Consider the following 12,623-nt stretch of genomic DNA (forward strand, 5'->3'; position numbering starts at 1 on the left):
AAATTATTTTTGAGACCTGAATGATTCTGGAGTAGTTGTTAGTTAGCAGCGCCACCCACTGGAAAGAACATGCAACTGTCATAACTTCAGCCTTTTATAAGAGGACAAAGGAACAAAAACAAATGTTATCATGATGCTGTTAGGTAAAATGTTGCAATTTCTTTAAAAGATTTGATCAGTTTATGTTAAATCAATGTATTTACATTTAGAACCGTCCCATTGCAAACATTTTCCTAAAGATTATTTTCAGGACTGAAAGATCTGACTCGTCTAATTACATACTCTAACCTGTCACTTAATTAGGTACAGCTGTAGTTCTAACAAATGTTTTTCCTTAATTATCAATTGTTTTGTGTAAAAAAAAAAAAAAAAGGAGAAAAAGAGAAACCTCCACTGTAAAATAAAGTTAAAATTATTTTTTATTAAGGATTTTCTTCTATACAGGAGTTTTTGTGTTTCACGTTAGATCTGTACAACCATTTGTACACCAGCAGGTCGGACATAACGGATAAAGAAATGTGTCATTTCATCTGATGCTTTGGGCAGCCAGAAAGTGAACACGGATTTATTTTACAAACAAACACACAGTCCCTCCAGTATACACACAAAAACATGGCTGACGGAGACAAAACCAGCAAGAGACGGACCATTTAAACTGAACAGGAATTAGTCATAAAAACTGTTTTCACAGACAAATCATCCATTAAAAAGCCCATCTGGAGTTTCACCAATTTTTAATGAAACAATGCTCAGCGTAATAATGTCATTAAAAATTCTGCATGAACCAAAAACTAATTAAATTTTAGACTGACATCATGGTGATAAACAAAAGATTTGTTAACATAGCCTTCTTCTTCTTCTCTTAATGTGAGCAGTGTTCATCAGATGGACATTTCCATGCCAACCTAATTTCATGCTTATCAGTTTTTCCCCCATTTTCTCCTGCGGTAATTTATTCTGTCCACAGGTTGATTAACGTTCTGGCATTTTCCGTAATGATTTAAATTTTTATTTTGTCAAAGCGTCTCATTGCTCACTGGTTTTATGTCGTAAAGGAAAACTGTCTGATTTTCCCAAAGCATTGGAATGCCAAATAACGAAGTGAGAACTTTACTTTCTAAAAAAATAAAATAAAATAATAATAATAAAACATACACACACAATTAGTATAAACATGAATGAAATCCTGTCGGAGCAAAGAAACTTTTCAGTAATTTTTAAAAAATGTGTGGAACCAGCAGTCTCTTTTCATAATTTAGCACAACAGACCAGGTTTCTACAAAGGCATCATGTGGGGATTCCAGACTTTTTTTTATTTTAAAAATTTGTGCCAGGCTCTTCAGATGAAACCTGGAAAAATAAAAACGGGAAGAAGATAAGAGGAGGAACATAACAAAGGGAGGAAGTAAGGGAGGGCCAATGGTATAGAAAATAAAATCTGGAAACATATTTTTTCCACAGCTGGAAAATGTTGAAGTGGAATTATGTGGTTTTTTTTCTAAACTGTCAGTCTGGTTTAACTCTATAATTGCCTTAATGTGGTCCCATCTAATGTAAAGTGTCATTATTAGAAAACAGCCAACGATCAACAGGAGAACATGGTCAGAAAATAAAATAGACAGTATGTATTGTGTACATATAAAACGCTGGAAAACTCTCTGTGTGTGTCAGCCTCTGCTTCATGTTATTGAGAACTTGTGGCATAAATAAACACCAGCGATCTGTTCAGTCTGTGATCTGAATGGCTCAGTGAAATACAGAGAGAAAACATCACTATTTACAACTGACCCACCACCCGACAGCTTTACAGTAATGCCCTCCTGAATTTTACAACTGGAAATAAAAGCGTACCCTTTCACTCGTTAGCACAAGCGGGCGGTTACACTGTTCGGCCACTGGGGGGCGGCAACAGATAACAGCCAGAGAGGAAAGGGACGAGAAGGCAGCAGGTTCATGTAAACAAACACACCTTTCAAACATCTCGGAGACAATACGTGATACAGAATAATAATAGTAATAATAATAATAATAATAATACAAAACTAGCTTCACATGTGAATTTGAATGAGTAACTGAGGAGAGGCACCTTTTATCTTCCATCTTTAAATCCGGTACATTCAGTTTCTTCATCTCAGTCTTAAACTTTTTTCTTTTAAAAAAGTTAAAATCCATTCAAGAAAGGAATAAACTTATTAAAATTTCACCTCTGGGTTTTGGGTGTTTCTGGCGTTTAACGGCAAATTTTAGCTGCAGTAATTAAACTTGGAGCTGGTCTGTCCCGCTACTGCAGTTTAAACATTTACTGGTGGAATGTTTAGGATGTTTACACTGAAATGAATTGTGAATGTTAAAGTGACTGCACTGAAAGTTTAAAAAAATGAAGGTTGTTTTTTTTTTTTTTTTAAATCAATCCTTCACAGTAGTGTCTTTAATTTGTGCCAAATGAACTGTGTGTAGCTGCTTGTGTGAAAATATTAGTTATGGTCTGGAAAGGCACCAGTAAGTGTATTTTTACATTTCTAGACATTCTTATTGATAAAGTCAGAACTACTTTAGGTGACTCTAAAAACAGAGAGGAGAGATTTAGCACTCAACACCTCAAAAATCATATATACGCTCAAATTTAGCCCAGAAATTGAGCAGAAACACAATACAAACATGCAGTACGCTGCAAAAGTCTTCAAACCAGTTAAACCTTCGTACATCACAAATTGTACAGCTACAAATTCCAACGAATTTCAAAAAAAATTTCTGTGACACTCCAACTATGTAATAGAGGATAACAGTTCAGTCGACAGAAGAATAATCTAGTACATTTTCTGTCCTCTAAAACTTCTAAGTCTAGCCCTCTTTACCCTGTTACTACAAAATAAAATAAAATGCAAGCAACTCTCTTCATGTTGACGGAGTTGTGCATGAAGGCCTTGAATGTTGGGGAACATTAGAGAACTGACAGACCAAGTAACGTACTTTAAAAAAATTGGATCATTTCCCTTCCACTTCAAAATAACGTACTACTTCCTGTTGGTCTACAAAATAAAATCCCAATTAAATACATTGAGGATTGTGGTTATAATGTGAAATTGCAAAAAAGCTCAGTGGCTATGGATACTTTTGCAAAGTACTGTATGTATTGTTATTATTTTTATTATTAGCGTCCGTATTTTTGAGTTTAATGTTTTCCAGCTACTCTGTAAATGAGCCGATTTATCCCAACACTAGATGCAAAGCGAAGCTGGTCCCTTTAACAAGAGTGCAGTGGAACGTCTGCAGCGTTGGATTGTGGTCCGACTGTGTCCCGTTAGCCTTTGGTTTTTCGCCTCCGGGGTGTAATTTGTCTACAGCGCTCTTGTTATTTCAGTTTAGACTCATTTCACGCTGTCTTCTTCTGTCTTGTTCAGTCCTGCAGGGTGGAAATGTTAGATTAAACGCTCTGAATTTCTTTTCTCTCAGCATGACCCGTTGCTAAATTTCTCGTTGTGAATGATTCAAAACCGCAAAAGAGGACCGGCTCTCAAAACAAACCATTAAAATGTGAGGACAGAATGGATGAGCGGCTCACAGGTACCAAAACACTAAACAGCCTGTTTGGTTTTTGTGATTAAGTCGCAAAACGGCTGAACAACTCGTGTCTCCTCCATATTATCACACTAAATAAGAATGGATTTCTGCTGTCTGCTGACTTTGGACTGAACTTAAAGGTTAAACCCGACTCAGCCTGCTCTTTTAGCATATTTCGAGGGATTATTTCACATCAACCCCCTTAGAGTCAGCTCCAGAGATTTCATGTCAGAGGTGTGAACTGTTTGTCCCCTCCTTCGCTTACAGTCCGTTTAGGAAATTGTTCTGGTCATCTTCAGTTCCAGCTGTGATGGTCATTTAGGACTTCTGCTCTGCAGTGGCAGCGGGCGCAGCCAGACTCTCTGGCTTCATAATCTGATAGGTGATCAAGTACTCTGGGTAAGCCTGAAGAAGACAGGAAACATGAATGTGGATCTTAGTTGTGTTATTTCAGCACAAACCGAATCTTTTCCAGATGTAGAAGTGAAAATTAATGAAAATATTTGGTGCTTAATATATATTAGCATACATTAGTGATTTCAGAATTTGCAGGAAAAACACCATATTCAGAGCCGTAATTAAGTTAAATATACATTTTGCATTTAAGGTAAAAACACCTTTGTCTTTAAATATATTTTGCTCAAAACTCCTCAATTGGCAGTAATTTTAACTTCACCCAGTTCCATTTCACTAAATGGATGCTACTGAACTGCATTTTAACCACTAAAATGTTTATAGTTAAAAAAGGAAATGAAGAATTTGTTTATTTACATCTTTTAATGTATTATTGATACTACGTAGAAAAGCTTAAATGGTTAAACGAAACGGAATAATTGATTACTAACATAATCGTTAGTTACAGTACTAGTGCAAACAACGTAATAACTGAAAATCCAACAAAAAGTATTTAATCTGAATCGTTTTTCAGTTTTGAAAAATCTGATACAGTCGGTGCACTGACCTGCTCCCCTCTGTAGATGACGTACTCAGCGTACGCCAGACCGTTGACGCTGGGTCGCCCTATGACTGAGTGGTGACCCGGGGGGGCGTGCGCCATCTTCATGGCGCTGAACTGAAGAAACGATTTACCCAGAGTCACCCGGCAGAACAGCATCTGTCTGCAGACACGTGCAGAAGGAAAGAATATATATAATTCCCCACCCAGTGTGCTTCAGTCTTCAGCTCACTGATTAAGAGTTGAAGTCCTGAAGAGTGGCTGACCTGTGACACACGTAGCAGGAGCGGTCTTTGTGAGTGGGACACCCCGTCCCTCCACCGATCCCGTAGACGTACTGGTTGCTTTTAGAGGAGTTCTCTGCGAAGTAGATCCCCGCCCCAAACATGCCGCCGATGTAGGCGTGTCGCTCGTCAAAACCCTTATGGATGATCGCGTTGATGAAGGGAGAACCTGGGGACGTGAGAAACTCATTGTTGAATCAGTACACCCTCTCGATTTATCTCCTTATGGACATTTCTTTTAAAATCTTCCACAGCAAATCTGTTTAAACCTCATTTTCTGCTTTGGTCAGAAACTTAAACACAAGTTGCTCTGAATGCCTCAGTAAATGATGCGAAGGATCACCTCTGATTCACAAAGTGTGAAAGACGGGGAGCATCACAGGATGTTTTTCCTGGGAAATCTACGATCTGACAAGGATCTAAGATTACTGGAGCCAGACAGGCCATTTCAGGCATCAGAGAAGCCAGATTATTTCCTGGGATTTCCAGCTCTGCAAGCGTGCCGCCTTAAAAGAACTACACTACGCTGCGGTGCGGTCCTGAGGCCGCTGTCCCCAGTAAGCCGTGTGGTTGAAAGGGGAAGGATGATAAACGAGATCCGCTCAAGCTTCCAGTCAAAGCTGGAAGAAAGAAAACGTGGAAGTACAAAGTTGATCTTCCGGAGCATGAATGGCTGAACCTTGGCCAAGCTGCGTTTTGTGTCTGTCAAACAGGAGAAAGTCACCACAAACTCCAGGGAATCTCCAACATGGGTGGGGAAATTCTGCCTCATTTTGTTGCTCTTTCTCTCAAATAGTGAAAAGTTTGTAGCTTGGAACAAATTTTGAGGTTTAACTTGTTTTATGGTCATAGTTTTTTTCTTTTTTCGCTTTCTGGATCAAATCAGAAAAATAAATATTTTAGAACCTTGTAGTGTACAGTAACCACTGCCTACCTTCACATTACTGTAGAGTAAAAATCACTAATACAAAAAAAAAAACCTGGCCAAAAACTGGCATTGTTAAATTTACTTCACTTAAATAAATACAAACTTTTGCACATAACTGTCAATTTTGACCAAACAATTAACAGCTGAAGATCTAAATACATCTAAATTTATTTAGATTTTTTAAATTGAAAAATGTTTTTTTATAAATTCATTATTGTATAAATATATTAGCAATAATAAGCTATGTGATACTATTTAAAATAAATTGTTTTTATAAAGCATGGAAATATTTTTTATTAACACAAAATTTTACAATATATCTTGTAAATTTTGTTCCATTGAACAAAAATAAAATAATTTTTTTATAAAAGCATAAACAGAAAAATTCATTGTTTGAGATAAAATTATACATTATTTTTTATGTTTCTAAAAATGTTTAGATTTTGTTTACATTTTTTTATTTAATTATTAAAAACTTGATAATAGATTTAAATGACCTAGATAATAAAATATGTGTATTTATTTCAATCAAAAATAGGTATCATTCAGATTTTATTTTATTTTTAAAAGTTTTAATTAAATACATAAACATTATTTATTATTATTTTTTTACCATGAAACAGCATTCGCTCATTATGGTGGTTGTGATTCTCATCAGCGATTTCCTTCTGCCTGTGTGCGTATCGCTCACGCAGCTTCTTGTTCACAACCTTCTGAATCTGCAGAGAGGAAGAAAGTCAGAGGGGAAAGTTGGCAGGAAGTTTGTGGAGACGTTTGTGCAGAAGTATAAAACGTTGACTAAATCTTAAGCTTTAAGCAGTAACCTGGTTAAAAAAAAGTGATAGCTCGTGTCTTTATGTGCGAGTGCAGGCTGAGTGTGAGAGCGTTGCCAGTCTGCACCTTAATGATGTTGTACCGGCTGAAGACTCCGCCTGCGTTGCCTCCGTCGCGGTGTTCTCTGATCGTGCTCTGCAGCTGAGGGCGACATCAACAAGCGGCGGCGCATTAAAAACAAGAACAAAGCACGCGGGAAACGTGCTGCTTATCTGCCATCTCAGCTGCTACAGAATCCATATATTTACTGCTGATGTGGAGCAGTAACTCATTAAACCAAATACCTGAACGGGACCCGAGGGAAATTTAGAGGAATTCAGCTGCAAAGGTGAAGCCTCAGCAGGAATGCAAGAACTGTGCTGCGCAGACTTGCAAAAGTACGGAAAGGGACGATGGAAACAGAGCCCTAATGAGCGAATCACAAACTAGAGTCAAGTCATTTTACGTCGAAAATTACCTGTGAAATTCCAGTTAACATCTGTCGCTTCTCATTAATTTAGGCCCGTTTACACAGATATCTGCTGTCTCCTTCAATCACTTCTTCTCCATTACCGGAGTAATTCAGTCACTGATACTCGGAGCGGCTGCGGCGCTGTTTTTTTGTGTCTCGTCTACTCACTCGAGTGTTTTCCGAGGAAAAACTAAATGCATATTCATACTTGAAATGGAAACAGGCGGATTGCGAAGTGAAATGTGAGGACGTGCTTACTTCCTCTTCCACAGATTGGAACTCCTTGTCGTCCGGCGCCAGGTCGATCAGCACCGTGCCCTGGCTGGAGCAGTGGAACGTCAGGTACGGGTTTCCACCTGAATACACAGAGTAGAAAACTCAGAACTCAAATGGTGAAAATGGAAAAAATCTGAGCATGGAATTAGAGATTACATACAGTATTCTGTTGCACTCTTAAGAATCAAACGCTTCGTTCATCTTTTCGCTTAAGACCTAAAATAGCTAAAGTGAGGGCAAAGTTTTGTGAATTTTTCCAAATTTCTAACAAAAATAGTGAAACATCATAGTTAAAGAAATTTAAAATGGGACGTTTTATGCTAATCACATTCCAGTTTCACTACTTTTATTCACATTTTCAACTAAACTGATAAGAGTGCATTAGCATTTAAAAATGCATGTAGAAACAAAGCCACTCTGTCAAAGAATGTGCCAGAAAAGTCTAAAAATACAAGAATACAATGCATGGACAAAGAACATAAAAAAAAGGTACCAAACGATATTCAAAGCAGATTTGTAGAGAGAGAATTCAAATACAACTTAAAAAGAACGGAGATTTTCAAAAAGAAAATAAAAAAATAAAAATCCAGACTAAAATCATCCCATTTGTAGTGGCAACATCATCCTGTTCATCTTTATTAAGCCTAAAAATGTCATGTTTAGTATAAACTACACTAAGATCCAGTCTAAAACAATGTCATACAGTGGTGGCAGCATCATGCTGTGTAAAATCTGAACAGGACAGAATGGAAACAGAACCAAGGGGTATTAATTAAAAGGAATCTCTTTTGTTTAGGCGTGTTACGGCCCTGGGCCTTATGGGCTGGGTTGCAGGTGTCTTGTCTGTCTTTGTGCTCCTCCCCTTTACAGGTGCTGCTGATTTGTTCATTTGGAGAACAGAGCATTTAAACCTGGCCCCTCCACTTTCTGGGTCGCCTTCAGCGTCCACTCTGCTGCTTGATGCTTGTGGTGTTTTGTTGCCAGGTCTCAGCTCCCCTCCTTTTGCACATTTGAGTGTCTGTTTTTGCACTTCAACACTTCCATATGCACTCATACACCACATCCAAGCATTTGCATTACACCACTGATACTGACATCCACAATCCATTGTTGTTTTTGTTAATAAATATTCCTTTTTATGCACTTTAACCACTGCATGGTCTGACCTTGAGCCAGTCGTAACAAGGCGTAATTCTAAAATGTAACCAAGTTTAATGGACCGACTGAAGAATGGATATTTATTTTTTTCCCTTTTTTCCCCCCAAACTGGGAATAAAATTTGTTGAAAAATTTATTCTACCTTTATGGCTTCAACACAGAAAAACACAAAAGTGTCTAAAAAACTTTATCAAACATAAACTGAGACTTTAAGATTTCAGATTCAGATGCTGCTGCAATCTATCACTGTTCCAACATTTATCAGGAACATGAGCTTATATAAGCAGTAATTAAGCAATAGATGTGTGTGTGCGGGCGTGTGTGTTGGTGTATTTTCCTGACCCTGCTGACCGCCCAGCAGCCGCTCGATGCCCTTAATGAGTTTGTGTCTGTGGCCGTAAGCGTTTATGCCGATTTCCTTCAGCTCCTCGTGGCCCATGTCTGCCAGAACATCCAGCGAAATCTGCCCGGAGACAAACGACACGCCTCGTCAGATTTATGCTACAGAGAGAACACAAACTGGAAAATAACACACTGTGATGGATCTACCATACCCACAGTAGATGTACATTTGACAAATACATGCATGCGCATCATTTTAAGCCGATCGTAAAGAAGCAGCACTCATTAATAATGACAGCCAGAAAGATCTGTGACATATTGGAGGAAATAGGGCTGACAAATATTCATGAAAAGGGAAGGAGGGAGGATGAAAAGGTCACCGAACTGTTGGCAGTAATCACAGAACTGATATGCAAATAAATTATGGCGGATTTTTCTTTCTGCTTCGCAAATTTGTTCACGGAGATCAGATGGGAGATACGGCTCCTCGCTGATAACAGGAATAAATCGGCGCTTCCTGAACGGCGTTTGTGGGGAATCTACTCTGGCACTCGGCCCGGTCTTTTCTTCCTGTGGAAAAACGGTTGTCTTCCTCTCCTCCTGTTCGTTTTTCTCCATCTGTCTCCTTCCCGTCTCTCTGCCCGTCTTAGCTATCTAGAATTTTCTAATTAGGACTAAAAACAAATTACAGATGAGGCAGATGGGAATGCCATGAGGTTTGCAGATGCGTGCCCACAAAAACAAACCGTAGTAAATAATAAATGCAGACGACTCATTAAAATGTTTATAGCCCTAGAATAAAAAGTTACAAGATAACCACTGTCCTCAGGTTTGTGGGATTTAAAATGTTGTTTTTTTAATCCCAGAGGAAAGAGTCAGTCCCTGTAATTAACAACAAATATGAGCAACGTAAAATGGAAGCAAAACAAATGAAGTTGCAGAAGTGAATGAGTTGAATGAGGACGTTTTCTAGGGTACCTGCTCTCTCTGGAAGATGTCTCGGAGGTGCTCCAGTCCCAGACTCTTCAAGAACTGGTTGATGGTCATGTCGAGCAGAGCTGCACAGACAGAGACGTCAGTAGGTTCACCGGAGGCTGTTACTCATGTGAAAACAGCCTAAAACATCATTTACACACAACAACGAGGGATTACTCATTAAAAAGGTCTTTCCAGCAACTTTTACTGGAATTTTACCCAAAAGTTAAGCCTGACCCTTTATATGTTTTCAATATGCAATGATTTACAGATTTACTATATGTTTAGTTTATTACTAAGTTGATAAAAATAGGAAAAAATGTCATAATTAATTAATTTTAATGTTTTTATATGAAACAGAATCAAGATGATTTTGGCCTTATGGCAAAAGGTTTGGACACTATCTGTGTTAATATTTAGTCTGTTTAATTCTTAAATAAACATTTGTTGGCCAAATAAAAACAACACAACCAAGACTTTTGAAACTAAAACCGTTGGCGTACATTCGCCCTCCTTCCTGTCAGACCCCGAAGCTCCGTCGGCGACGCCTGTTGCCCCGGCTGCGGCGATGTCACCGAGAGGCGCGGTCAGGTTGTCGATGCTGCTCGCCGCCGACAGGCAGGATGGAGACGGCGACGGCGAGATGACCACGCCACCTGCTGCACCTGAACTCACCACTCCTGCGCTCACCTGTGTGAGAAAGGGAGATTTGACTGTTTCGTTGAAGCTGGAAGTTGAAGCCAACAGAGAAACTTCTTAGCGCGCTCACATGCATCAACTAGTTTGACACTCCGGCTGAAGTTTGGTGCAGCTTTCATGTCCTGCTGCTGAGCTGCCAGTTTGACTGATGGCTCCGCTGCTTTCATCTCTCCTGCTTCTGTGCGTTTCTCACGTCCGATTAGTTTTAGTTTACATCTTTCACTCCCAACTAAACTGTCTGTAGAGTTCAAGCTCGAGTCTGAAATCCTTTCAGATATTACGCTGGAGCTGACTCTTCTGCTTCTCTTTTTTTTTTGGTGCTTTAGCTCAAAGTGCGCCTCCTAAAGATGGCTGCACATGCTGAGATCTAACTGTCTGCTTTATGTGTGTTCAGAAGCCTTCACTTAAACACCGCTGATGGGAACTCACCACAGTGGCCTGCGGTTTCAAACAGCTCGGCAGGGCGTCTGGTGGCATGGCGTCAATCAGCAGCGCTCTAATGTCATCCGCCTGCAGCAGCGAGAAACGGAAAGTGTGATAACTTGGAAACTTATAGAGTTAGATTCCATCTTTGTTTTTTTATGCAAGTCAGATAAACTTAGATACAGTTCTTTAAAAAAACCTGAGTTCATGTTTAGACTGCAGGTTTCCATGTATTTTATTGGTGTTTTATGGAGTAGACTAACCCAAAGTAGCTCATCATAATGAAGTGGCAGGAAAATTATTCAAATTAGAATCTGATATTTGTATTGGCCCCCATTCCTCAGGTCAGAGACAATGAGAACTTTAAAACAGATACAAAACAATGTGAATAAGCTTCGAAGATATCACAGAGAACCGATAAATTCAGATAGAGAGGCGTAAAACTACAAATCTAAGCCACCACTTTCAGACTTTTAAATAATAAAAAAAAAATTTGTTTACAAACTTGAATCAATAACCTTCTTTTGCTTCGCATCTACATTTTGTAGCTCTAGCTCAGAGGTCAGCAACTTTTTCCATTCAAAAGCCACTTTTGTCCCTACAAAATAAAGCTCGCCTAGAGTCGCAAAAATCAGGTTTCTAAATATGTACTACATAAAATGCTTTAAGAAAAAAAATTAAGCTAAGATTTTAAAACAAAATGAATCCACAATTACCAGAACAACAACTATTTTTCTATAAATATGAAAAATAAAGAAAACTAGGTAACTTAGTTTGAAACTAGTTACTTTTAAAAGTCTGTTGTTGAACAAGAATTTACGAAAAAACTCCTAAAAATGATGTAAGAGCCACAGTGGAGGGGCCCAAAGAGCAACGTGGCTCCGGAGCCGCAGGTTGTCGCCTCCTGGGCTGACTCATAAAATCCCAAAAAAACATATTGCTGTTTGTGGAAAACAAATGCTAAACAAAAAAAAGTCAAAGGGCTATGAATGTTTTTACAAAGTGCTGTAATTAGGGAACACCTCTTGCCCACGGATGTCAGCAGCAAAAGTTTTCTGTCCAAGGCGAGCTGTGGATTCTCAAATCCAACATGGAGTCAAGGTAGGGAGCCTCATTAGTGAAAAAGTACAATCCTTACTCTTACATGTTCTTCTCCTGGTGCTCCGCTGGTAAAAGTAATGAGCTATAATCACTTGGAGACGGTTATATTTTCATACAGGGAACATTTGGACGGCCTGTTGTTACCGTGGCCAGGTCCAGCGGCGTCTGTCCCTCCTGGTTCTTTGTGGTGGGATCGGCTCCGTGGGCCAGCAGCAGGGCACAGAGCTGGGTGCGGCCTTTCTGCGCCGCTTCGTGGAGGGGCGTGAAAGCCCACTTGTCGGTGGCGTTCACACAAGTGTTGTACTTGATGAGCAGGGCGGCGATGTCCACGTGCTAGACGGAGAAGTGAAGAGGGACGAGAAGAGAGCGGGGATCGAGACAGATGAAAACCAAAAAAGGATCAGAGTTGTCTGGTAACTATGACATCTGATGTTGTGCTGAACAAAAATAACAAAAAAAATTGTCAGGATTCTTGTTTTACTACATGGCTTCCCTCTGTTGTTTGTCCTCGATTTCCTTCCTCAGCATCAAACACACTGTAACTTGTTTATGAGGAACAGTGGGGAATGCCCTGGTGTGTTTACGTTTGTGTTCTACAACGCAGAGCTCATAAAGCGTTCATGCAAACATGCGCTT

General features: G+C 39.2%; 1 protein-coding gene across 1 annotated transcript in view; it reads right to left on the reverse strand.

Annotated features, from left to right (window-relative positions):
- Window positions 1-401: 401 nt before the first annotated feature.
- LOC116723856 (poly [ADP-ribose] polymerase tankyrase-1-like) overlaps window positions 402-12,623 on the reverse strand; it is a 78,252-nt gene continuing 66,030 nt past the window's right edge. Inside the window, exons 19-29 of the mRNA XM_032569035.1 lie at window positions 12,132-12,320; window positions 10,893-10,973; window positions 10,268-10,454; window positions 9,768-9,847; window positions 8,790-8,910; window positions 7,272-7,369; window positions 6,629-6,703; window positions 6,342-6,447; window positions 4,783-4,969; window positions 4,523-4,679; window positions 402-3,966 (exon numbers count right to left, since the gene is read on the reverse strand). Of these exons, the coding sequence (XP_032424926.1) occupies window positions 3,880-3,966; window positions 4,523-4,679; window positions 4,783-4,969; window positions 6,342-6,447; window positions 6,629-6,703; window positions 7,272-7,369; window positions 8,790-8,910; window positions 9,768-9,847; window positions 10,268-10,454; window positions 10,893-10,973; window positions 12,132-12,320 (1,368 nt within the window). The 3' untranslated portion in view covers window positions 402-3,879. The remainder of the gene's footprint in view (window positions 3,967-4,522; window positions 4,680-4,782; window positions 4,970-6,341; window positions 6,448-6,628; window positions 6,704-7,271; window positions 7,370-8,789; window positions 8,911-9,767; window positions 9,848-10,267; window positions 10,455-10,892; window positions 10,974-12,131; window positions 12,321-12,623) is intronic.

The sequence above is a fragment of the Xiphophorus hellerii genome, chromosome 8 (genome assembly GCF_003331165.1).
Source record: "Xiphophorus hellerii strain 12219 chromosome 8, Xiphophorus_hellerii-4.1, whole genome shotgun sequence".
NCBI lineage: Eukaryota > Metazoa > Chordata > Actinopteri > Cyprinodontiformes > Poeciliidae > Xiphophorus > Xiphophorus hellerii.